This window comes from Schistocerca americana, chromosome 7 (assembly GCF_021461395.2).
Source record: "Schistocerca americana isolate TAMUIC-IGC-003095 chromosome 7, iqSchAmer2.1, whole genome shotgun sequence".
NCBI classification, from domain to species: Eukaryota; Metazoa; Arthropoda; class Insecta; order Orthoptera; family Acrididae; genus Schistocerca; species Schistocerca americana.
This window is the reverse complement of record NC_060125.1, coordinates 462,100,412-462,125,819: the sequence shown is the minus strand read 5'-3', so window position 1 is coordinate 462,125,819 and position 25,408 is coordinate 462,100,412. Positions and strand designations below refer to the sequence as shown.

The 25,408-nt window shown below is 40.0% G+C and overlaps 1 protein-coding gene across 1 annotated transcript in view; it reads right to left on the bottom strand.

Moving 5' to 3' along the window:
- The window catches only part of LOC124623014, a 46,776-nt gene that overhangs the window by 9,866 nt on the left and 11,502 nt on the right, over positions 1-25,408 (bottom strand). The window contains exon 2 of the mRNA XM_047148804.1: positions 16,904-16,931. Within this exon, the coding sequence (XP_047004760.1) occupies positions 16,904-16,931 (28 nt within the window). The remainder of the gene's footprint in view (positions 1-16,903; positions 16,932-25,408) is intronic.

The window sequence follows — 25,408 nt, the reverse complement described above, 5'->3', positions numbered from 1 at the left end:
GGTTAACTTTGGAATCGAGAACGACTATTTCTGTAATCTAGTATAGTGCAACATTATCAGCTCTCCGAAAGTCAGTCCAAAGTAAGTTAAAAAGAGCATGTCCTCAGCTATCCTGCATTACCACATGTCCCTCGTAGAACTTGGCCGCATTGCCCACTTTCTCTTCCCGGTGAATGCTCGCGTGAGCAGCTGGCATCGGCAGGAGAGATCCGATAGTCGGCGTTTCATGGGAATAACCGATTCCGATCTCCTGGCCTTTCCATTTGGGCATTTTCTATTCTTATTTTTCCGATACTTAACTGAGCTAACATTCTTTGTCTTAAAATTCAGTCCATCCAGTTAAGGCTCCGTTGTACTCAACTTTTGGCAAATTTTAAATTTTATGTTTTGTTACACCTTGCAGTTGAATGACCCTCCTATCACCGCAGTGACAGTTACCGGTGGCCATCGGTCCATGGATGTTCATTTGAACGTTGAGTGTCCCGAGTTTCTGACGTCACAGCGTGGAAACAGCGCGTTGCGGAGAGAGTGTTTCGGAACATGTAGAACAATATCTAACTTGGCAGGTGTTCTGAACGCGTCTCTGAAAGTAGACCAACGACGTGGAATGACGCCACCTGGGTCACATCTACATGTAGGTCTGCAGACGCCAGACTGGGTTTCAGCTGAAGACCATATTCGCTGCGTCTTACGCTGTAGCTTACGTCCTACTAATATATGGCTTTTCAAAGCACCAGAAAACTGATCATTTTAAAATTCCGTCGCTTAATAGTACAATTTTTTGTGACAAAATGACGGGAAACGTCATAATGGTGGATAAATAATTCTCGAATTTAGAACTTGGGTCTTATGAAAGTATGCTCTTTCAAGGCAAAAGAACATTGAGGATGCATCAAAATCACATATTTCGTGCAACGTTTTCTTATAATTAAATGCTAATTGTGGACGTATCTCTGATGAAATCTTTCAAAACATGGTAACATACAAGAAAAATGCGAATGTTACGGAATTTCGTCGCAGGGTAACAGAAACTCCAGGTAGCAAGATAATGTGTGATAAGTTACAGGTTCGTGTCGCACTGCAGCCCAAATGTTTTCCACTCACCTTTGTGTATTTCAATAATTTCTGAGACGTTCTTATTAATTTATGACACGCATATCCAATAATCGCTCAGAAGTGTGTGTGAATTTGACTTTATCTACAAGAGACTTTGCAATACCTGCAATAAAATATTTTGCACTCTCTCGTTTAGTCTTTTATTTCACATGCTCTAAAGTTCTGCCACTAAATAGAGACAGTGATCAAATGAGACTGACCTTACGATTTTGCTAATAAAAGAGAATGATTAAATCATTTTTATTTTATGTGGAAGACTTGTATATTTGCATCCCATTATTTGTGCACTGACTATGTATAAAACTTACGTCTTTGCCTGATACCATGTTCATGGACACAAAAGTTTTTTATTTATTTATACTACATGGCTAGCTTATGGACAAGGGGTTGATATCGGCTAGGAATTTTACGCCCATCTGTTTCGAGAACACACTGTGTAATTTGAGAGCAAAATACAGCCACTGGCAGCTCTGGGATCGCGTACACCACGTTGAGACACGCATAGTGTACGACAAGCAGAGTCAGTTCACAGCATTCAGGAGCACGTCGAACGCTGCGTGCTCAACATTAACGTTGGAGTGGAAATCGAGGGCTAGGCCTCTTTGTGAATTGTGTGGACTTCTGCTTATGATCAATGCATGTTCCTGTCTCGCAAACCGGCACGCTGTGTACTAACAAGCAGCTTCCGACGCTAACGCAAGTAAGGATTATTTCCCTTAACTCGTAGTTTCGACTGGTTTCTAAGGCCTTAAACAAATAGTTCGAGATAAGGAATAAGTACCTGAGTCAATACCACTGTTGCTACAAAAGTGAAGAAAATTAAACGTGTGACAACATAAACTACCTCTCTTCATACTGTCACGCAGCGAAAACTTCCTTTCGGTATCTTGAAGCATTCACGACAAAAATGGCTTATTACGTCTAAGAAAATTCACGTTTTACGTATACGAAATGTTTCTCTTTGGAATATAGTCGTAGAGTGTATTAAGAGAAAGTGGGAATTCTGAGACAGTCTGTCAGACGTGGGGCGCTCCGGCAGTTGATGACGTACTGTCAGTGACAGAGATTCTGGTTGGAGTTCCAAGTCGGTACTTAGTTTTATCCTCACATATATATCGTTTCCTCGATCAATGTTTTTTTTATTGTTTTACTGGCCCCTGTACAAATAGACGAAATCATCAAGCTTACGAATGAATGCAAATCTATGACGCAACATCAACTGTCATTAATTAAAAATAATTAACAGTACATGTGCATTAGTAAAAAGTAAAACAAGAGAGATGTTAAATACAAAGACGCTAATGTAATATAAATGAAAAACCAACAAAGGTCACTGTCAGCAGTTATGTACCTACTTACAGTATTAATAACACCACGAAATAAAATAAAAAGTGCTATATTGTAGTAATTACCAAACAATTCATTGAAAATTACGCTGAGTCATGTCGTATAAAAACAGTATCACATACAGTGGTCATAATGTCACGAAATGTCTTGAAGACAGAAGATGAGTCCTGAAACATTAATAAGGACAAGTCCTAAAACCTGTTAGTGAAAGCCTGATTAAGAAAGAAGTCGAATGGTTTATAACCTTCGAATTGGCTTGTGAAAGGATGCAAGAACCGCTAAAAAGAATAACAAATGAGAACCAAAAGAAGGAGCCTATGTTAGAAAAATTTATATTTTTGTGTTGTGCATTTTCCTCTACCGTCATTGTACTTCATACCTTGTTTTTTTTATACTTTATACAAAGTATTGCAAATTTATTTTAAACAAAAACATGTTGAATCACAGATTTGTACCTGTCGTAAGCGTGACGATTTTGTTGATTTGTACAAAGATGTTCCCAATGAGTTGTACCGAGGTGTTGGCAATGACGCACCGAAACTACTAGCATAATAACATTTTGCTATAATTTTATGACCATTGGATATTTGATTTCTATAACTTATATTTAGGTAAATTATGAAATAAGTATTATGAAGTTGAAGCTCTCCATTCCATGTTTACTTCGAAATAAATTAGTTGTTGGAACGGGTCCGACTTGAGAAAAAGAAGGAAAGAGAAATACTGGGTTTTCCTCAAGGCGGACCACTTTCTAAAACAAAATTACATTATGAAATATACTTGTTATCATAAATTCTAATAAAAATGTCTCTGAGGTCTAACACATCTTTCTCCTAGGTAAGAGTTTTATTTTTTTGAGCGGGTTTCAAGCACAAGTAAGTAGCATTTTAACCTGTAATACATTTAAACAGTAGCAAAGTCCTAGGCTGTGAATCCAATCGACAGATGCTAATATCTGAAGCTGAATGCTGCTTAAGTTGCTCAGTTGGGGCTGATAGCCGCCACATTGAGATGTGAACATTAGCAAATGACAGCAGCTAGCTTAAATCTAACTGCACCCCTAGACTGGGTTAGGAAATATTAGCAGGAAAATAATTTTTGTGTAGTAGTATTTAGTTCACAGTCTCTGTAAATGTCCTTCATTTGAAAGTGCATCAAGTAGAGCGGCATTAGCGATTAACTCACGCTGAATCACGGTATGTCCCGTGATTACTGACGAAGAAAACAACAAATAAATTGCATCGGATGCACTGCATACGGAACTAATACCTACTAGACGTCTGACATGAAGGCACTTCGGCTAATTCAACAACTGTCCTTCCAATTACGGAATATTATGTGACTATGACACGTTTCAAGCTTTTAAAGGTAGATAACATAGCTGTTACATCGGTATGCAGAAACTATGTACCACTTTCATTCTAAAAGAAATGTTGTTTCTCCCGAAATAAAGTAAGTGTAGAGCAAATGCAGTAAGGATTTCTTTATTGTGTAACAGCATAAAAAAATACAGTATTTCGTTCTGATGAACACTTCATTCAAATTGGAGGGTGGTTAACAAATGTCCTGACAAGTTTTCAGAAGTATGATTATTAATACAATATATTCCTCATGGCAGTACATTTCTGCACCTGTAACTTTATTACTGGAGAAAATTCATCAGCTGCAAATAACTTTTACTGCATTCTACTACTTTTGACAAATTAATTCTTCATATTCGGAAGTCCGCAAATTAGGGATATTATAAATCATTAGAGCTTGTCTATCATTTATGTGAAGTATAAAAAGTGTACTAGAGCAACATACTTAATATTTGATTAGGAGACGTCAACATATACTGCATAGAAGCATAATGCTATGGTATGTCCAAAAATGTACATATTGTATGTGATTATTTTAAACAGTGAATGAAAATTTACAGTAACTAAATCCCACAAATGTTTCTCCTGTGATAGCATTAAGGAACGTACATAAAAATATAGCCAAAGTATGGAAAGGTAGTTGTAAGTAATACATTAGAAAAACTTGACACATAGTTCTAATATATCAAAGGAATGGCCTAATTTTCGCATTTTATAAAGGATGATATGTAAACAAAATATGGTCTCCTTTCAATAAAAGTTTATCATTCAACAAATCTTTCTAATTAGGTGAGAATATGTATATATTTCTAATACTTCTGAAAGGTTTATATTGCAGCCCTTGACAACTATATGTCAAATTTCCATGTCAAACGAGGATGGAGAAGGGAGCGTGTGTTTCTCTGTTTTGAGATATTCTGCAAGAGATGAGTTGTATGAATTCTCGCCAACTTTGTTGAGCAAGTACTCACAAACAACTCAGATATATATAGTATTGTGTTTATACACTTCCAATTGGACAAATTTGTTAGTTCAACGTTTCCCAGTGTATATAAAGAGCAACTTGGTGGCAATGTTGGTCATAAAGTACACACGGATGTCACATTTTTGGTGTAAAATCACTATGCGATATGAAACGTTAGCCATCAGTGGGATTATAATGTATATCTTAATATTAAGGCGACTTTTATTAAGTGTAAACGAATCTATATTCTTGTTGGTTTCATTATCATAATTTTTATTATGATGTCTGCTTAGTATCCATTTTTGGCTGCATGGATGTCAATGTATTGTACTGTGTAGCAATATCAGAAGGAATCAGGGGCACCTCAGAGATACTGTCGATCATAGCATGAAAGAATGCCAATTTGTCCTTAAAGGGATGACTAGAAAAGGCATGAATGTCCTTATGAGTTGTTGAAGGTTTCCTGGAAATGTCAAAATTATTTTACCACTTACTGAATGTTTTTGCAGGTCCAGAAAGTTCATTTCAGTGCGATGATTTTGTATTTCATTAATAAATTCCATTTTAGGATGAAAGTAGTTCAATGACTCACTAAGTGATTTGACACCCTTCACATCTCCTTTTAATAGAATGATGATTTCACCTACATAACGTCTACAGGAAAAAAACACTATAGGCTAAAGTGGGTAGGGAATTCAAACTATTTATTTCAAAGTTATTAAAGTCCCCTATAGCAATTCCTTCATCTTGTTTGTTTAGCTGACTATTCAAATAAAACAGTTGAACTTTATACCATTTCTCAAAAATCTTATAAACCGATTAATTTCAGTTCAATTAAATTTCTTGTACTTACTTAAACTGTCTTCAGTAATATGGATTGTTTCCCCTATAAGAATGTTTTTGTAGGAATTTGTAATAACAAAAGATGTTAATATATGACAAGGAGGAAATGTGACTTTTTTAAAGATTTATTCATCTCTTCTCTGTTTTTCACACAGAGTGACATTGTATAAGTATAGTATTTCTTGAGAAGAACTAGTAAATTCTTGGAAAGGAAATTTCCAGGACTACTAATTCCATTAACTACTGGACGAAATAGGGAAATTACTTCTACGAATCTTAACTTTCGAATGTAAAGTTCGTGTCTAGGGATTCATGCTTAGTAATCTAACATGGTCTTTTGGAGGGAAGAAACAGTTAGTGCAATCAAAGGTCTCTTTAAGCTCTTTAGTGAAGTTAGGTGTGGAGTCCTTACTGATAATATGAATCCTGTTATCAGAAAAGTATTCTAATGTTTTACTTACATAGTCATTTCTATACGAGATCACAGAGGAATTGCCTTTATCTGATGTTATGATGAGAGGTATTTCTTCTTCAAGCTTCCTATCAATGGTCTTCACTGTAAAAAGCGAACTATTTTGCTTTCTCTTTCGACGACTGCTGTTACTACTTTCTTTTATTATAAGCTCATTAACTTTACAACCTACCTTAGCTTGTTCACAAACGTCCATCTTAGCAATACAAATGGCAGTTCTCACATCAACGATCAGTTTAGTCACAGTAGTCTGATCTAGTAGAGTTTCAACATTATATTAATTTCATTCACAGTGTTAAGTTCTGTTGTATCAAGGGATATGTTGGTTTCGTTAATAACCCTATATTGGAAAGGAAAATGTGGATCATTATAAATTGATATCTTTTTAAAACAACATACTAAAGGGGTAAGAATTTTTTATGGTTAACGTGGAAATTTTACATATAGTGGATAAGGGCTACAAAATTTAGCTTTTAGATGAATCTGAAATATATTACCATTCTGACCTAAACTCCGAAAATTTGCTGGATGATCAACTTGCATTTGAAAACAGATAATATTTGGATTGCATATCACCACACAGTGTGAAAATTACCCCATTCATTTGATGTATTGAAACTATGTGTCGTATTTCTCAAATGTATTACATAGAAATTCTTCTTCTGTGTCAATTATGTTTTTGATGTATGTGCTGCTAGCACAACAGATACATAGTGATTTAGTTATTGTAAACTGTCAATCACTGTTTAAAATAATCACAAACAATAAGTACTGTTTGGGGCATACCACACCATTGTGCTTTTGTGAAGAACATGCCAACATCTCCTAGAACAATTCAAAGTCAAGTCCTCTAGCATACTTTTTATGCTTGACATAAATGTAGAGCAAATGTCGAAGATTTTTTATACCTATAGTTTATTTGTTTCTAAAGATAACAAATTAATTTGTCAAGATAGATGTAATGCATAATAAAATTTATTTTCGGTTTATGACAAATTTTTTTCCTGCAAAACAATTAGTAATAGATGTTAGTGATACTGTACTTCACTCATGTTTTATTGTCATAAAGCTAAATCGGAAATAGAATGAAACACATCTGGCAGCCAACACAAACAGTACACAATGGGTCCAGTTAAAGCGTTACAGATACTTTTTGTTACAGATACTTCTCTAAACTGCACCACTGTGATAAAGAAAATTTAAGGGGTGTTCTGAGTGAATGTCACTTGAAATGATATACAATAGCATTATCCTCTTCGGTCTGGTGGATATACATACGCGGATTTCGAGATTTTCCTTCGTAAAATGAATAAACAGGTTTAACCGACTCAAGATCTGTAGTACACAATTGTGCAGGCTGCATAGAATCAGCTTTTGCCGCTGGATAAAATGCGCATAAAAAGCCATTTACTAATTTTAGGAAGCTGATGCTCGAAGTCCACATGTGTGTTCCCATGAGACTGAAGATATTGTTTATGATCGTCGTACATGGACTTTAGATACTGAGCAACTTTGTTCATATTGATGTAAATGTGGGATAAATGTCGATCTCGTGTTATGCGCTATGCCTTCAACATACAACGAATGAAACAGCTTACAGAAGACATGCAACAAAGGTCAAGATTACAAACTGAATGACTTTTTTTAATTTGAGACACTAATTCAAAAGTTGTCATTAGTAACTGATGTACATTGAAAGCCACCCTGAATGGCAATCTAAATTTTAAGTAGAAGTAAGGAAGAAAATTTACAGAGAATAAGATAATGATATAATATTTAGAATTTTAATTAAATAAATTTTTTAATATAGCCTACAGAGAGTGATGTTTGGCGAAAATAGTTCCAGTCTTGTGGAAGCTGGTTCATGATGTTAAAAGTTTAGCACTCTAGCTAAGGGAAACAGTACGTAAAGGGAGCGTTGGAGGTTTCCCTTTTATACAATATACAGGCATTTTCTCTGTGTCTCGAAATTCAATATTAAAAAGAAAATAAATAATAATGTATTAGATTTACCGCCAAATCAACAAAACATACACTAATTCCTGGAACTTCTTAAAATAAACTAAAAGTTACGAAAGTTCGACATTTACGTAATGCAGGTGTCCCGTGTTTCTCCACTAGACTGCCGCCATTTTATCATAGTTCAGAGTCACACTTTATTACAATGATAATGGTTTTCGCTCAATTCGAGAACATTATATCATAGTACTTCTTTTTAGGTATCGTGTTCAGTTCCCACGTGCCACAAAGGGCAGTGGACTTTATCACAGCACTTGGAAAAATCCGTAATAGCTTTCCAACAACTGTGATCTCTTCAACGGAACGAAACTGATACTCATTGCGAAAAATTTTCGACATTTTACTTCAGTAAAAGATATTTCAATAATAACACAAACAGTCACTGAAGACATAAATGATTTAGTGTAATAAATCCCGAAGGCTTGAAAGAAGACTTGCTGTCACAAGTTCTTCAGAGTCCAGATAGCCACCCCAGCTGCTCCACCATCAGAATCAATAACAATCAGGAACATCCGGTTCGTCATGTATTTCCTGGAGCCCTGGAGCTGAAGACCCAACCATCACTTTCACTTTCATTTTTAGACTTGAAAGAAAGCGTGGCTCCTTTCCGACTGCTGCCCGTTGGGAGTCTCATCCAGATCTGTGTCTTCTCCAGGAGTGGCGAAGTTTTGAAGCTGTTTGGCGGTGACATCATGCACTCGGTGGAAGAAGTTTTGACGAGGCGTTGGCGAGGAAACTGGTGGAATTTTCTCTAGAAGTTCAGCTTGTTATACAGTTAACTGGTTCACACGACATTGAATGGAAACTGTCCAAACTGAAGTAAATGAGGTAATTTCCATGTCTTTGGATGTCTGCTCAAACCAAGACTACATTCTACCCATAGTTCGTTCCGATTTATTTTCTTTACTTTATTTACGTACATAACTTTATAATGTACTATACTCCGTTATTTTTATGAAAAGATTCCTGGCTGATGCTAAGAGTTGTTATAACAGGACGTTCCGCTTTTGCACGAGATGCTAAATTTTTCTCTTGGCCATTTACCGTGTGTACTGTTGAGTTAGCAGTACCGATAAATCTGCAGCTGGTGTGTCGTTGGGCTTCTTTCGTAATCATATTATAACTCGACAGACGATTTGGTCACTTTAAAGTAGTATAACCATAGACAAAGGTTGCTCCTAACTAGATGAAGTAATTGAGCTGGTCAGAATGAATAATTAATTGCCTCCTTCTCAAAAAGTAAGAGAATCGTAGACGTCTTGACTGCAGTGTTTGCGGTGGGTGCTGACTGATGACAGTTCTGTCAAGATATTCAAATTTCCTGAACAGTGAGTGCTTACGCCACAGGAGATCGTCCCCTCCATCAGTGACTCACCTGGTAAGGACATCATCAGCCACGACCTTCTCATGACTGGAATGTTTATAACTGTGTTTCACTAGCCCTCCACTGAACGAGGTATTGCATCGACGCCCTAGATCTCTTTGAATTTCTGTTCGTCTTTGCCTATAAAATCCAAAAGTACAGAACTACTGTCAAGTTCTCTCCTCCTCTTTGCATATACATTTAATTCATTTTTTGTTCTTAGGTTGTAACCAGATGTGAATCGTTTCTGACGCCCATTGTGGTCGAATCGTTGAAGTGCCGCACTTCGGCAGATATTCTGTTACGATGCCTGCAGACGACAATTGTAAATGTGCAATCGTGTTCAGTCGAGGGCGAGTGATGTATGATGAGTAATTTTAGGTATTTAGTTTGAATAATAAGCTGCCAGAATAGTTGTATTCAGGTCCGTGAGTTAACGAAAATCTTTCAAATTAAACGCTTGATTATTAAGTTGACATTGAGGGTTAGCTTCTTAAACAATGTTCCTGTTGTGCCATAAGCTTGATAACTCGTACGAGCGACTCATCTCTCCCTAGATATTATTTTGTAATGCGGTCACTGATTCTTTACCTTTTTCTAAAACGTTAACTTCCCGTCGTTTTGGTCGATATGCACCATTACCCACATTCACTAAAGATGCGTCTCCCTCGGTTCGTATTGCCTTTGGTGCTATGCGATCGAGAACAGTTTCTGCGAACTTCAGAATTGTTTCGATATGAGAAGGAAGGTTAAGGGGTGATATAGTTTTTACTATTTGTTGTGCCTGTTTCAAAATAGAATCTAGCGCACCACTAGGATCGACGCTTTTTGCTTTCATGATGCTTGTATCTATCCAATCAGGGATGTACTTAATATACTCCACTGGTCCGACGAATAGTTTCAGTGGGTTCTCCTTGCCTAATATGACAGATCTCTTCAGACGGTGAGGCCACAGTTCGAAAAGCATATTTGGCTGCTGCGCGTCGGTCCCCGTAGATATTTCTTCCATAATGGTATTTAAGTTACCATCTGTAACCGTGTCCGCGCTTTCAGCAAGTTGTGAACTAAACCGGGTTGAATGCAACAAATCTGCTGGCAGCACAGTTCTGAGGACCTCATAACTCGATCTGCCGAGTTTTAGGAGGGGACCAAATGCTGAAGAGTCCAAATCCCGGTACAACTGCCTCAGTGAGTCACGAATAGGAAGCGAGGTAGCCTCCTCCAGACCATCTACCAATTCGTCCAAGAAATTTACAGTCACCGAAATCCGAGCTAACAATGGAAAAACATATTGAGCAACCTGTTTAAATACCTCATTGTATGTTAGCTCAGTTTTTTGTGCGGTACGATCTAACTTTGATACTCCCACAGGCTCTTCAGGAGTCTGTCGTACCTTGCGAATCGATCTCTTCACTTCCTTCAGTCCGATGAAATCATTTGGAAAAAAATCGTCACGTTGTTGATGAAACACACTGTTGTAACTTCTGTATGCATCTTGCCATTTATACAAATTTTTCGTATTCCATTTATCCGTTGCGATGTTATCAGTTAGTGGAAGGGTCGTATATGTCCTAGGATCAGCGTAAAAATGTTCCACCGATGGCAGAAAGTAACCAGCGCCATCACTAGTAGGCGGTGAGTCTCCGACAGCATCCTCACACTGGGCAGCCTCCTTCAGTTTCTGAGCCAGCCAAGGTAGTGCAAGGTGCTGGTAGGTATCGTGATAGATGTCGATAAAGTTCTGAAACTGTACTTTGGCTCTGTAGAACGTATCATACAAATACTTAAGTCCGTTCAGAAATTTCCAGCACAGATTTGATAAACAACTCCCGCCGTCACAACTTTGCACACGGTCAGTGGAGCCACTGAAGTGAAGCTTGGGGAATATGAGTCTCGAAAGAATGTGTCCAATTGGAAGTCTTCTTTCTCGAGCAGAGTCACTAAAAAACACAGTTGAGGAATGTCTTCTTGGTCCGGAAACGAGCCCGTGTGGAATATCCGCTGCTGACTCCTCGTTTAATACGCCGGGAGACGCGGCGAGGTCACCGGCAGCTTTCGCCTCGACCGTTGCCCGGAGGACGTGGTCAAGCAACCCTTGGGCATCAGGGAGGTGTTGTTCAACGCCGCCCAGCGCCTCTGGGCTGGTCTCTGGCCTCAGGAACAACGCGGCATGTCGTAACTGGTAGACCCCTGCAAGTGAATACCATTGCAAGTACTCCCAGACAATAGAAGGAAAGCAGCGGAAGTACAGAATAACTGAAATTAAGGAAAGCAGGATTGAAAAAGAATGTGAAATCTGACATGTACTCTGAGGCAACAATAGTCATGTGATACCTCCCTACATCCTTCTGACCTCCTTTTGTCTGGCATAGTGCAGCAGCTCGACGTGGTATGGACGCAACAAGTCGCCAGAAGTCTTCTGCAGGAATATTGAGCCATACTGCCTCTACAGCCGACCATAATGGTGGAAGTATTGCCGGTGCGGGATTTTGTGCACGGACTGTACACTCGACTATGTCCCATGATTGTTCGATGGTATTTATGTCGGGCGATTCTGGATGGCCAAATCTCTTACTCGGATTGTCCACAATCTTCTTCAAACCATTCGCGAACAATTGTGGTCCACTGATAGGTGCACTGTCATCCACAAAAATTCCATAGTTTTTTGGGAACATCAATCCACGAATGGCTGGAAATGGTCTCTACGAGCCGAATGTAATCATGTTCAGTCAATAATTCTTTCCGTTGGACCAGAGGACCCAGTTTATTCTATGAAAACACAGCCCACACCATTATGGAGCTGCCACCAGCTTGGACAGCGCCTTGTTGATGACTTGCGTCCATGGCATCGTGGGGTCTGCACCACACTCCAACCCTACCGTCAACGTTTACCACTGAAACCTGGACTCATCTGACCAAGTCACAGTTTTTCGATCGTCTAGGATGACACCGATATGGTCACGAGCCTAGGTGAGGCGCTGCTGGCAGTGTGGTGCTGCTAGCAAAGGCACCCCCGTCAGTCGGTTGCTGACATAACCCATTAACACCGAATTTCGCGGCACTGTCCTAGCGGATACGTTCTGCCTACGTCCCACGTCGGTTTCTGCGGTTACTTCATGTAGTGTTTACTTATTTATTGGCACTGACAACTCTACACAAACGCCGCAGCTCTCGGTCGGTAAGTGAAGGACCTCCGCTATTGCGTTGTCCGTGGTTAGAGGTAATGCCATAATTTTGTATCTTCGGCACTGCCTTGACACTGTGAATCTCGGGTTATCAAATCCCCTAACGATATCCGAAATGTTCCACGCGTCTAGTTCCAACTATCATTCCGCGTTCAGAGTCTGTTAATTCCCATCGCGCGGCCATAGTCACGTCGGAAAACTTTTCATATGAGTCACGAAAGTACAACTGATAACTCCGCCAATGCGCTGTCCTTTTATACCTTGTGTACGACATACTACTGCCATCTGTATGTGTGCGTATCGCTATCTCATGACTTTTGTCAACTCAGAGCAAAGCAGCGAGACATTGAATACGTGGAACACTGGAGACGAAGGTAAATTCTGGAACCGTGAAAGATTTAACCATCATCCATAACAGTCCGACTCGCATCGAAGACTGCTTGTTTCAAAATATTGGGGGCACAAAAAATGCACATGACTCAAGGAACTATAACAAGGTGAGTAATACTGTTTCACAAAATTCACGTATGAAAATGAGTGATTATGGCGTACTGTTAGCTCATCTTTCCATATTATTGTTGTTAGAGTCTGGTTTGATGCATCTGTTCATGCTTGTCTATCGTGTGAAACTCTCTTCATCTCCTAATGACTACTGTAACCTACATCCTTCTGCATCTCTTGTCTCCGTCTACAATTTTTAACCCGACACATCCTTCCAATACTAAATTCGCGATCCCTTTAATGTGTGAGAATGTGTTCTGTCACCCTAGCCCTTCCTTTTACCAAGTGAACCACTGATTTCTTTCCTCCACTACTCTGTTCAGAAACTCCTCACTAGTTATGCAAAGTTCCCATCTAATCTTCACCATTCTTCTGTAGTCTGTTCATGCTTCTCTATCGTGTGAAACTCTCTTCATCTCCTAATGACTACTGTAATCTACATCCTTCTGCACCTCTTGTCTCCGTCTACAATTTTTAACCCGACACATCCTTCCAATACTAAATTCGCGATCCCTTTAATGTGTGAGAATGTGTTCTGTCACCCTAGCCCTTCCTTTTACCAAGTGAACCACTGATTTCTTTCCTCCACTACTCTTTTCAGAAACTCCTCACTAGTTATGCAATGTTCCCATCTAATCTTCACCGTTCTTCTGTAGTCTGTTCATGCTTCTCTATCGTGTGAAACTCTCTTCAACTCCTAATGACTACTGTAACCTGCATCCTTCCGTATCTCTTGCTCTCCATCAACAATTTTTAACCCGACACATCCTTCCAATACTAAATTCGCGATCCCTTTAATGTGTCAGAATGTGTTCTGTCATCCTAGGCCTTCTTTTTACCAAGTGAACCACTGATTTCTTTTCTCCACTACTCTGTTCAGAATCTCCTCACTAGTTACGCAATTTTCCCATCTAATCTTCACCATTCTTCTGCAGCATCACATTTTAAAAGCTTCTATTCTCTTCTTGTCTAAGCTGTTTATCGTCTATGTTTCACTTCGATACACGGCTACACCCCAGACAAACACTCTCTGAAAATACTTCCGAACACTTACATCATCTTCAGAAACGCTTTTATTCACATTGAAAGTCCCCATTTTATATCCTCGCTAGTTTGCCACCACTAGTTATTTTTCAGCTCAAATGGGAAAGTTCTTCTACTACCAGTAATGCCCTCAAGATCAGCTGATTTAATTCGACTACATTCCGTTAGCCTAGTTTTGCTATTGTTGATGTTCATTTCATGTTCTCCCCTCCAAACGGTATTCATTCTGTTTAACGGCTCTGCCAGACCCTTTGCTGTCACTAGCTGTCACTAGGAATACAGTGTCATCGGCAAACTTCGAAGCTTTTATTTCTTCTCCCTAACTTCAAATCCCACTCGAAGTTTTCTTTGACATTATTTACTGTTTGCTCAATGTACCAGTACTTCCCCTGATGCTCCTCCACTCTTATAACTGCTGTCAAGTTTCTGTACAAGTTGTAAATAGCCTGTTGCTTCCTGTATTTTTACCTCTGCCACCATGAGAACTCCGAAGAGAGTTTTTCAGTCAACATTGTCAAAAACTTTCTCTGAGTCTAGTTCAACAGACGTATTATGCCTTTCCTCGACCTCTATTCTTGCTTTCATAAGGTTGGTTTTATGAATGTATGTGAGAATGGGATACCATCTGACACTATAAAGGTAAGAGAACATTGCTGTAAAAAGAGCTCTTGACCCGTCATTAACTGGAATGAACGGAAGTGGAATTCGTTCGCCGCAGGGAGGTTCGTCCAATTAAGCGTCATAAGGCCATGAGTTAAGACCTTTATCTTTCTCTCTCCATAGCCTGAGCAAGATCTAATCATATATCGTAGCACAGAGTGCTAACTTGCGAGACACGGAGGTTAGTCAGACTCGGATCGAACCCGCGAGCTCCACTGACGGCTCTTGATGTGGTTTGACACACATGCTAAGTATGGTTCCACACTCGTTAGGCAAAGGCTGGCTGGTTCCCCTTCTCGTCTTCAGAAATGACTTGGTACAAGCAGTCAAAACTGACAGCAAATATGGAATAGGTTATGTTGTACAAAATCGTAGAGAACACGATCACATTCTACTAGGTTAAATAATGACGGGGTAACAGGAGTGGCAACTAGTAACATATAAATCTGGAATCACTAAAAACAACAGACCCTGTACCGTGAGGTAAACGCTAGGAAACAAATATCCAGACATTTTAAGTACGACAAAAAGTCGTTCATGTGGTTTACGACTATATTGTTACTCATGAAAATCGCAATCAATGCTGATAACTCGTTAATAACAGTCATAATACGTTAGTGGACTTCTTTGTTGCATTATTGCATCACTTTTTTTGCTATCATGAGGTACTCCACACCAAGTCATAATACAAATATACGTAACATATCACAACAAAGAATGTACAAATAATAAATACCAAAATACAAAGTAGATTCAAAAAGGTTTACACGCAAACAATGTTATACATAAAAACCCTCAATAATAAGAGAGTAGTGTGAAGCGGTCAACATCAACGTCACTGCACAAGAGAAGCAATTGATGCAGGTAAAATTAACACTATACACACCGGGTGGCGTTCAAACTATTAGAAATATTTTACGCTTTGTCGTTACAAATACACCACAACTGTTAACAAAGAAGCCAATAAAACGTAAATACAAACGGTCAGCAGTACGAAACAAATAAATAAGAAAAATTTCTGAACTACAGTTAAAACGCTGTTATATAGGCCATAATCAGGTGGCAAAGAAACCTACGTTCAAAGGATAAAATATGACCGTTAAATGTAGAGAGCAATACAAAATAACAAAGTGCATAAAACAACATGAGTTCTATAAGGCAGAAATGAACTTGGCTATGTACTGCTTTCGCCTATGTACAGCGATGCGCTTGACCCTACCAATTGCTGCAGTGCATACATTCAGATTTGTTTAAAATAAAGGGACATTATAGCAGACTGATGCTTTTACAAACCTAATGAAATAATAATGACAATAAACACAATAAAAACGTAAAATAAAAAATGAATACCGTGGAGATTTTATTGAAGTTCCTATAATATTACAAGAATTATTACAACAAATATAGAAAACATAAGCCCAAATTGATTGCTGGGAGATATGATACAAGTAAAGGAGAGATGGAAGACGGACCGGAGAATTAGAAAACCATCAAACATACAGGGACAAATGTCTACTACTAGCCACTTGCCCATTGATGATAGCCTCCTGATCGGATCAGCAGTCCAAAGACCGGAGAATTAGAAAACCATCAAACATACAGGGACAAATGTCTACTACTAGCCACTTGCCCATTGATGATAGCCTCCTGATCGGATCAGCAGTCCACTTAAATTCCCAACTCTTCAAGGACGTCGAGTTCCCTACTCTTAGGTTCAACATGCAAGATATCTAAAGCATTGTTAGTGGGATGGAGGGGGGGGGGCTATAGACCTTCCTACAGTAACAACCGAAAAAAGTCGCCATACAGTATTTGTCTTTACAGATAAAAAGTTGCCGATGATTATGAGTTTTGTTGCCGGCGATATTAGATTGTTTCGGTGTCAAGAGAAGTGATATTACAGTGAATGAAAAATAAACGAATACCAACTGCACTAGTGTGTTAGAAAAATGCCACTATTTGTGTACATCGCGAAGCATAAGTGTATAACGAACAATCTGGCAGGGAATGAAGTGTAGTCATACGTACCTGAAGGCAAGGAATCGACACCAATCACCTGCAAAAAAAACAAGAAATAATGTTAGTACTATACGTAACATGGAACAATAAGCGGTTATTTGTTTCTAATTTATGGCTTCTGCCTGACCTAATCGGTCGTCAGTATTTAAAAATTAGTTAATTCTGCAGCTTCTGCACTCATTATAAGTAATAACATTAATGTCTTTGTAATGCATACAGTTTTATTCTTCAGCCACGAAATATTGTTCATTTTCATACAACATCTTCAGACATATAAATGCGTAGAGTTAATTTGTTGCTGCACATATCCAGATACTGCCAAGAAACCTAAATTTCAATAATCAAAGATGCGAAGGTAAACGTTTTTGACTGAAAGAACATTTTATTCCACGTAAAACTTCAAGATACTAACATCGCTATCACACAGGAAGGGGAAGAAGGGAAAATCGCTTAAGAATTGTCAATCAAATTTTAATTGCATTACGCGTTAAATAAATCTGTAATTCTGATTACAGTACATATTTTCGAAGCTAAGTGTTTGGTTTTATATCAACAAACAGCATTGTTTACGAGAAACGATGAAGTGAAATGTGATAAACATTTAATTCAGACTCAGCAACTGTTACAATGCAGAAAGAAGGCAAAGAACTGCTGCGAAGCGATTTTTCAGTGCCCATTTTCTTTTCTTCGTGAGAAATATCCTCGTAGGACTGCAGATGATGAATGATATGGGAGAACAAACACGCAGTTCCGTTCTGTGTTGTTATTTAGTGGGTTGTACAATGAAGATAGCATCTCAGTTTTCATTGCTTTCGTGAATGATTTAATAGTACTAGGCACTGATAAGTATGGGCAATGGTAAATACTTACGTTTAAATCGTAGCACATGCCTCGTCGCCTATATTTATCGTTTCGTGAGCTTGTCTGGGATAGAACGACAAGTCGATACAAATGAAGGTCCAACTCTGTTCATTCTTTTTGACGATCAAACAATGTACATATGTAATGTTTTAAATGCTACCTTTCTTCTTTCTCAAAAACGTGTTTGCAGCTCTATTGTGCTTTCGGTACTCTGTTGCATGTCGCCAGACTGGTTTCAAGCCTGAAATCATGGAGTAAATGTTCCAAACATTCATTATCTGTAGATACATCGTCTTTGTGCCGAGCGGTGCTTCTCTCAAGAGTTCCATCAGCTAAAACTATCCACCCAGAGCGAGTAATTCTAATCCATACTACTTACTGACATCTGTGATTTCAAAGAAGCCGCTGGAACATTATTGTCAATGCAGCAGTGTAGCATCTCCCCACTAAGTTCGATCGAAGTGTATCACACTTATCCATCTCAAATATATATAGAAAGTTATTACTTTGAAACTAAAGAATGGCATAATATTAAACCTAGGGTCTCTGTATTAATGGCAGTTGGAATTACATCTCTGTTATCGGCACTGAGGGACAGCCATTTTCCGGGCGTAGTACGTAGAACGCTCTTAACAATTTACATATTTTTTAATTTGCCTCATTATATTTTGCATTGATGACCAATACACTCTCGCGGGGTTAGCCGAGCGGTCTCAGGCGCTGCAGTCATGGCCTGTGCAGCTGGTCGCGGCGGAGTTTCGAGTCCTCCCTCGGACACGAATGTGTGTGTTTGTCCTTAGGATAATTTAGTTTAAGTAGTGTGTAAGCTTAGGGACTGATGTCCTTAGCAGTTAAGTCCCATAAGATTTCACAAACATTTGAACATTTTTTGAACCAATATACTCTCAAATTTTTAGATACAAACAAGTTCTGTACAGAAAGGGATATACTGTTTTTCTATTCCCCTGACAAACGTGAGATTTACCACTTAGAATGTTCAAATGGTTCAAATGGCTCTGAGCATTATGGGACATAACGTCTGAGGTCATCAGCCCCCTAGAACTTAGAACTACTTAAACGTAACTTACTTAAGGACATCACACACATCCATGCCCGAGGCAGGATTCGAACCTGTGACCGTAGGGATCGCACGGTTCCAGACTGTAGCGCCTAGAACCGATCGGCCACTCCGGCCGGCAGTTAGAATGTTTTCAACTGTTTGTTCAGTTGTATACTCACACTAAATTTCGGATATAAAAGGAAAGGCATATTCTAGTTTAAGAAACCCTGAGAAGTACACACGTCAGTGTGTTTGCATTAATGAATTTCATGAATAACAAGTGGCTTTTTCTCTTTTATGTGAGAGCTTAAAGTGGTATTTTTCCACGAAGCATGTGCGGTTGTGGCAGTGAATACTGTGAAAAAGGATGATTCACAGAATGATCTCAGAAGTGAGTTTTTTTCCATGTCGTGAGTTCGAATTAGATCAGAAAATATGGTACATGAATCAAATCTTAGTTACATGAGTTGACGTGACTGATGTGATATCGATGGTAGGGGTGGGATGGTAGGAATGCAGAAAAATATGTTGTCTCCCGGGGAATAGACTCTTAGAAAAATTTGTGCTTCTTAGCAGTGAATCTCAGAACTGAAAAATCTAGCTGTAATATATGAAATGAACTACGTTTAACCATATGAAGTAGTTTTATATTTATGGAGTATTCTATCGATCTTGGAAGAGCAGGGAAATACTAAAAGTGGAATGCTTAGTGTTAATGATGATGATGATGATGAAGTTTGCTTCGTGGGGCGCTCAGTAGTACGATTATCAGCACCCGTACAAATTTTCAGTCTTTTCACAGTCCAGTCAAGTGACTTTTCCCAAAATGATGATTAAAGAATGAGGACATCACAAACAGCCAGTCTCCGGACGTAGAAAATACACGACCCCGCAATATTAATGTTCTGCAATAATATTTACATCTACATGACAACACAACAATTCACACTTGAGTGATTGGCACACAGTTTATCGAACCACCGTCAATCTATTCCTCCACCGTTGTCGAACGATGGGTTGGAAAAACAAAAACATAAATTCTGCTGAGGCAGTTCTGATTCCTCTTATTTTATTACTAGGATCATTTTCCCCTATGCAGGATCCTGAAGAAATTAGTTTCGCCGCCGAGGGAGAAAGATGACGATGGAAATTTCGTGCGAAGATCTGGCCCCTTTGTTTTAATGATTGTCACCCCAAATTACGTATCATGTCCGTGACACACTCTGCCCTATCTCATGATAATACAAAACGCGTTGCCTTTCTTTGGACATTTTCTTTGTGCTGAATCAGTCCCATATGGTATATATCTCAAGACATCGCAGCAGTACTCTAGGACACACAAGCATATTGCAGTGACAGTATCTTTCGCTGATCTGTTGTTCTTGGAAATGGTCTACGAATAAAGTGCTGTCTCCAATTCGCGTTCCACAAAACATTTTCAGTGCGATGCTTCGATGAAAGTAGTTCGCAATCATAATAATTATTTTGTAGAGTTTACAGCCATTTGCTTGTGTGATTTATCATACAACCAACATTTAACCGATTTCTGATAGCAGTCATGTGGATGACTAGGCACCTTTTATTATTTAGCCTATGGTCACCTTTTACTCTACACAGATACCTTGTCTAACTGACACGATTTTCCAGTGCCTGTGTTATTCTGATTACGATATACAAAATTCCTTTGGACATGCACGTCGTAATGCAGGATTAACGACATATGGAACTTCGGATGGCCGGGAGTCGTGCACGGATAGCCAAATGGTGCCGATTAAGTAGCTCAGCGTGTTCGGTCAGAGGGTTAGCTGCCATCTGTAACAAAAAACTGAGTGAACGGATCAACGAGGAATCCGAACAGGTGGCATGGGACGTTCGCCCCGAAGGAATGCAGCGAACTATAATGAACAAAATGAGATCAGGAAAAAAAATGGTAAGAGGATCACTTGATACAACCGAAAAATCTGAGTTTGAGTCCCGGTCTGGCAAAAATTTTCATTGTCATCATTCGATTGAGCACCTGATGGTAGTCCTTATTCGCGATTGGAAATTCATATGATGATGTCTAAATAATTCTGCAATTGGTTTTGATCTCCTAATGACTTTGCGTGACGTAAAACGACAGCATCATCTACAACGAACCTAAGACGCTGAGATGTTTTCCTGAACCGTTTATATAGATTAGGAACCGCAAAGAGGCTTTAACAGATCCTTTGGGAACACCGTCGACGACTTTGCGTCAGTTAGTGGGATATATGACCTCTCTCACCAAATTTATGAATCCAATCGCGCAAAAGAACCGATACTACCTAGACATGCAATCTGATTAGTAACAGCTTGTGAGGAACTTCGGCAAAAGCCTTCTCGAAATCTAGAAACACCGAATCAACTTCAGATCCCCTGTCGATAACACTCATTACCACATGTAAAAGAAAAGCTAGTAGTTTATCACAAGATTGACATTTTCCGAGTCAGTGGTACGTGCCAATAAATTGTTATCTTGGTGACAATTCAGAATGTTCAAACAGAGTAAAAGTCCAAATTCCTACTCGAAATCGATTTCAATGGTACGGGTATGTAATTCAGCGGTTTCTTTTCTTGTGTTCTGATGTAACACCTCGTAACATTCCTCGAAGGGAAACATTGTACCTGGTTCCTCAGTATGGTGTTATTATACACACATCAAAAAAGGTTTGCATCACCCCAGTCGCCACAAGTCCTGAAGATAGACGTTGATTGTGGCTAATGTATCACAGATACACACCCTTTGACTTTTCAGAGATGTCACTCAACCTGCCCAAAGAAGTAAACAAGTGTGCATGTGCAGCGCTTATTTGACGGAATGGGTTCGACATGCGATCAGTTACAGTCATTCCACCAGGAGGAAGGTACACGGGTCGTGTTGTTTGTAGTTCAACCATGCCTAGACAGTCAATACCGCGGTTAGATCACGTCCGCATTGTTACTTTGTGCCAGGAAGGGAACTCAAAAAGGGAAATGTCCAGGTGTCTCGAAGTGAACCAAATCGATGTTGTTCTGACAAGGAGGAGATGCAGAGAGACAGGAACTCTCGATGATATGCTTCGCACAGGCCGCCCAAGTACTACTACTGCAGTGGATGACCGCTACTTACGGATGATGCCTTGGAGGAACCCTAACAGCAACGCCACGATGTTGAACAATGCTTTTCGTGCAGCCAAAGGACGTCGTCGTATGACTCAAACTGTGCGCAATAGACTGATTGATAACCGTTTTCACTCCCGACGTCCATGGCGAGGTCCATCTTTGCAACCACGGCGCCATGCAGCCTGGTACAGATGGGCCCAACAACAGGCCTAATAGACCGCTCAGGATTGGCATCACGTTCTCTTCACCGATGTGTGTCGCATATGCCTTCAATCAGACACCCGCCAGAAACGTGTTTGGAGGCAAGCCGGTCAGACTGAAAGCCTTAGACACACTGCCCAGCGAGTGCAGCAAGGTGGAGGTTCCCCGCTGTTTTGAGGTGGTATTATGTGGGGCCGACGGCGCAATAGCGGCTGTACGATAAGTGAATGCCATCCTGCGAGCGATAGTGCTACCATATCGGCAGCTTATTGGCGAGGCATTCGTCTTCATGGACGACAATTCACGGCCCCCTCGTGCACATCTTCGGAATGACTTCATTCAGGGCAACGAAATCACTCGACTAGAGTGGCCAGTATGTTCTCCAGACTTGAACACTTTTGAACATGCCTGGGATAGATTGACAAGAGCTGTTTATGGACGACGTGGCCCACCAGCCACTCTGAGGGATCTTCCCCAAATTGTCGTTGAAGAGTGGGGTAATGTGGACCAACAGCGCCACTGTGAATACAAGCATGCTTCAATGCAAGACGACGTGCTACTGTGTATTAGAGGTACTGGTATATACAGAAATCTGGACCACCACCTCTGACGGTCTCGCTGTATGGTGGTACAACATGCATTGTGTGGTTTTCATGAGGCAAAAAAAAAGCAACAAAGTAAAATAAAATAAAAACAAAGGGGGAGGCCGAAATGATGTTTATATTGATCTCTATTCCTAGTTTCTTTACAGGATCCGGAACTGTCGCAACAGAGGTGATGCAAAAGTATTTTTTATGTGTGTGTTAGCACACTCTGAAAGGAACCCAGTTGGTGTATAATCTGGACCATTAGAGTTGCCGTTATTCAATGATTTCAGTTGATCGATTACATAAAGAGTATATACGTTTACGCTGCTCTCATTGGAAGCTGTTCCTGATTCGAATTCTTGTGTATTTACTACATCTTCTATCTTCAAGATATTTCGGAAAGTTATGTTTAGTAAATTCGCTTTAGTGTCGCTGTAATCGGTAACATTATCATTGCAGTGAAGGCATTGATTCGGTTTTGCTGCTGGTGTGCGTTAAATAGGACCGAAGTCTCTTTGGAATTTCCGCCAGATTTCGAGAAAGAGTACGGTTATGGAAACTATTATGTCGCAGTGAATTTCTCACTAAATTTAGAAGATAAGTAAAACATAAAAAATCTCGAAGACCTAGCGTCCTTTTAAATGAGGCATGCTTTTTTAGTTGCTTCTCCCTCATTGTTCTGTTTTGTGCAGCATGGGAGAGCTGCTTCGTCTCTTCCTAATTTATATTTGGTTGTTACTTGGCTTTCGGCTTTATGATCCATCATCAGGCAAACTAAGTCCAAACAGACAGTCCGCATAATGTCAGCGAGTGCTTCTAGCTTCAAAAAGACTTAAGCTAGGTGACGTATGTAGATTATGCATCACCGTCAATATAAAACGTGTAAAGGGTAAGAAATGGAATTGTTCCAGAGGTTGCCCCTCAGTCTGCAAGATCCGGGCAGTCGCAGAGGGTGGGCTTACTGGTAGTTGGGAGCTCCAACGTCAGGCGCGTAATGGGGCCCCTTAGGGAAATGGCAGCAAGAGAGGGGAAGAAAACCAATGTGCACTCCGTGTGCATACCGGGGGGAGTCATTCCAGATGTGGAAAGGGTCCTTCCGGATGCCATGAAGGGTACAGGGTGCACCCATCTGCAGGTGGTCGCTCATGTCGGCACCAATGATGTGTGTCGCTATGGATCGGAGGAAATCCTCTCTGGCTTCCGGCGGCTATCTGATTTGGTGAAGACTGCCAGTCTCGCTAGCGGGATGAAAGCAGAGCTCACCATCTGCAGCATCGTCGACAGGACTGACTGCGGACCTTTGGTACAGAGCCGAGTGGAGGGTCTGAATCAGAGGCTGAGACGGTTCTGCGACCGTGTGGGCTGCAGATTCCTCGACTTGCGCCATAGGGTGGTGGGGTTTCGGGTTCCGCTGGATAGGTCAGGAGTCCACTACACGCAACAAGCGGCTACACGGGTAGCAGGGGTTGTGTGGCGTGGGCTGGGCGGTTTTTTAGGTTAGATGGCCTTGGGCAAGTACAGAAAGGGCAACAGCCTCAACGGGTGCGGGGCAAAGTCAGGACATGCGGGGAACAAGCAGCAATCGGTATTCTAATTGTCAACTGTCGAAGCTGCGTTGGTAAAGTACCGGAACTTCAAGCGCTGATAGAAAGCACCGAAGCTGAAATCGTTATAGGTACAGAAAGCTGGCTTAAGCCAGAGATAAATTCTGCCGAAATTTTTACAAAGGTACAGACGGTGTTTAGAAAGGATAGATTGCATGCAACCGGTGGTGGAGTGTTCATCGCTGTTAGTAGTAGTTTATCCTGTAGTGAAGTAGAAGTGGATAGATCCTGTGAATTATTATGGGTGGAGGTTACACTCAACAACCGAACTAGGTTAATAATTGGCTCCTTTTACCGACCTCCCGACTCAGCAGCATTAGTGGCAGAACAACTGAGAGAAAATTTGGAATACATTTCACATAAATTTTCTCAGCATGTTATAGTCTTAGGTGGAGATTTCAATTTACCAGATATAGACTGGGACACTCAGATGTTTAGGACGGGTGGTAGGGACAGAGCATCGAGTGACATTATACTGAGTGCACTATCCGAAAATTACCTCGAGCAATTAAACAGAGAACCGACTCGTGGAGATAACATATTGGACCTACTGTTAACAAACAGACCCGAACTTTTCGAATCTGTATGTACAGAACAGGGAATCAGTGATCATAAGGCCGTTGCAGCATCCCTGAATATGGAAGTTAATAGGAATATAAAAAAAGGGAGGAAGGTTTATCTGTTTAGCAAGAGTAATAGAAGGCAGATTTCAGACTACCTAACAGATCAAAACGAAAATTTCTGTTCCGACACTGACAATGTTGAGTGTTTATGGAAAAGGTTCAAGGCAATCGTAAAATGCGTTTTAGACAGGTACGTGCCGAGTAAAACTGTGAGGGACGGGAAAAACCCACCGTGGTACAACAACAAAGTTAGGAAACTACTGCGAAAGCAAAGAGAGCTCCACTCCAAGTTTAAACGCAGCCAAAACCTCTCAGACAAACAGAAGCTAAACGATGTCAAAGTTAGCGTAAGGAGGGCTATGCGTGAAGCGTCCATTGAATTCGAAAGTAAAATTCTATGTACCGACTTGACAGAAAATCCTAGGAAGTTCTGGTCTTACGTTAAATCAGTAAGT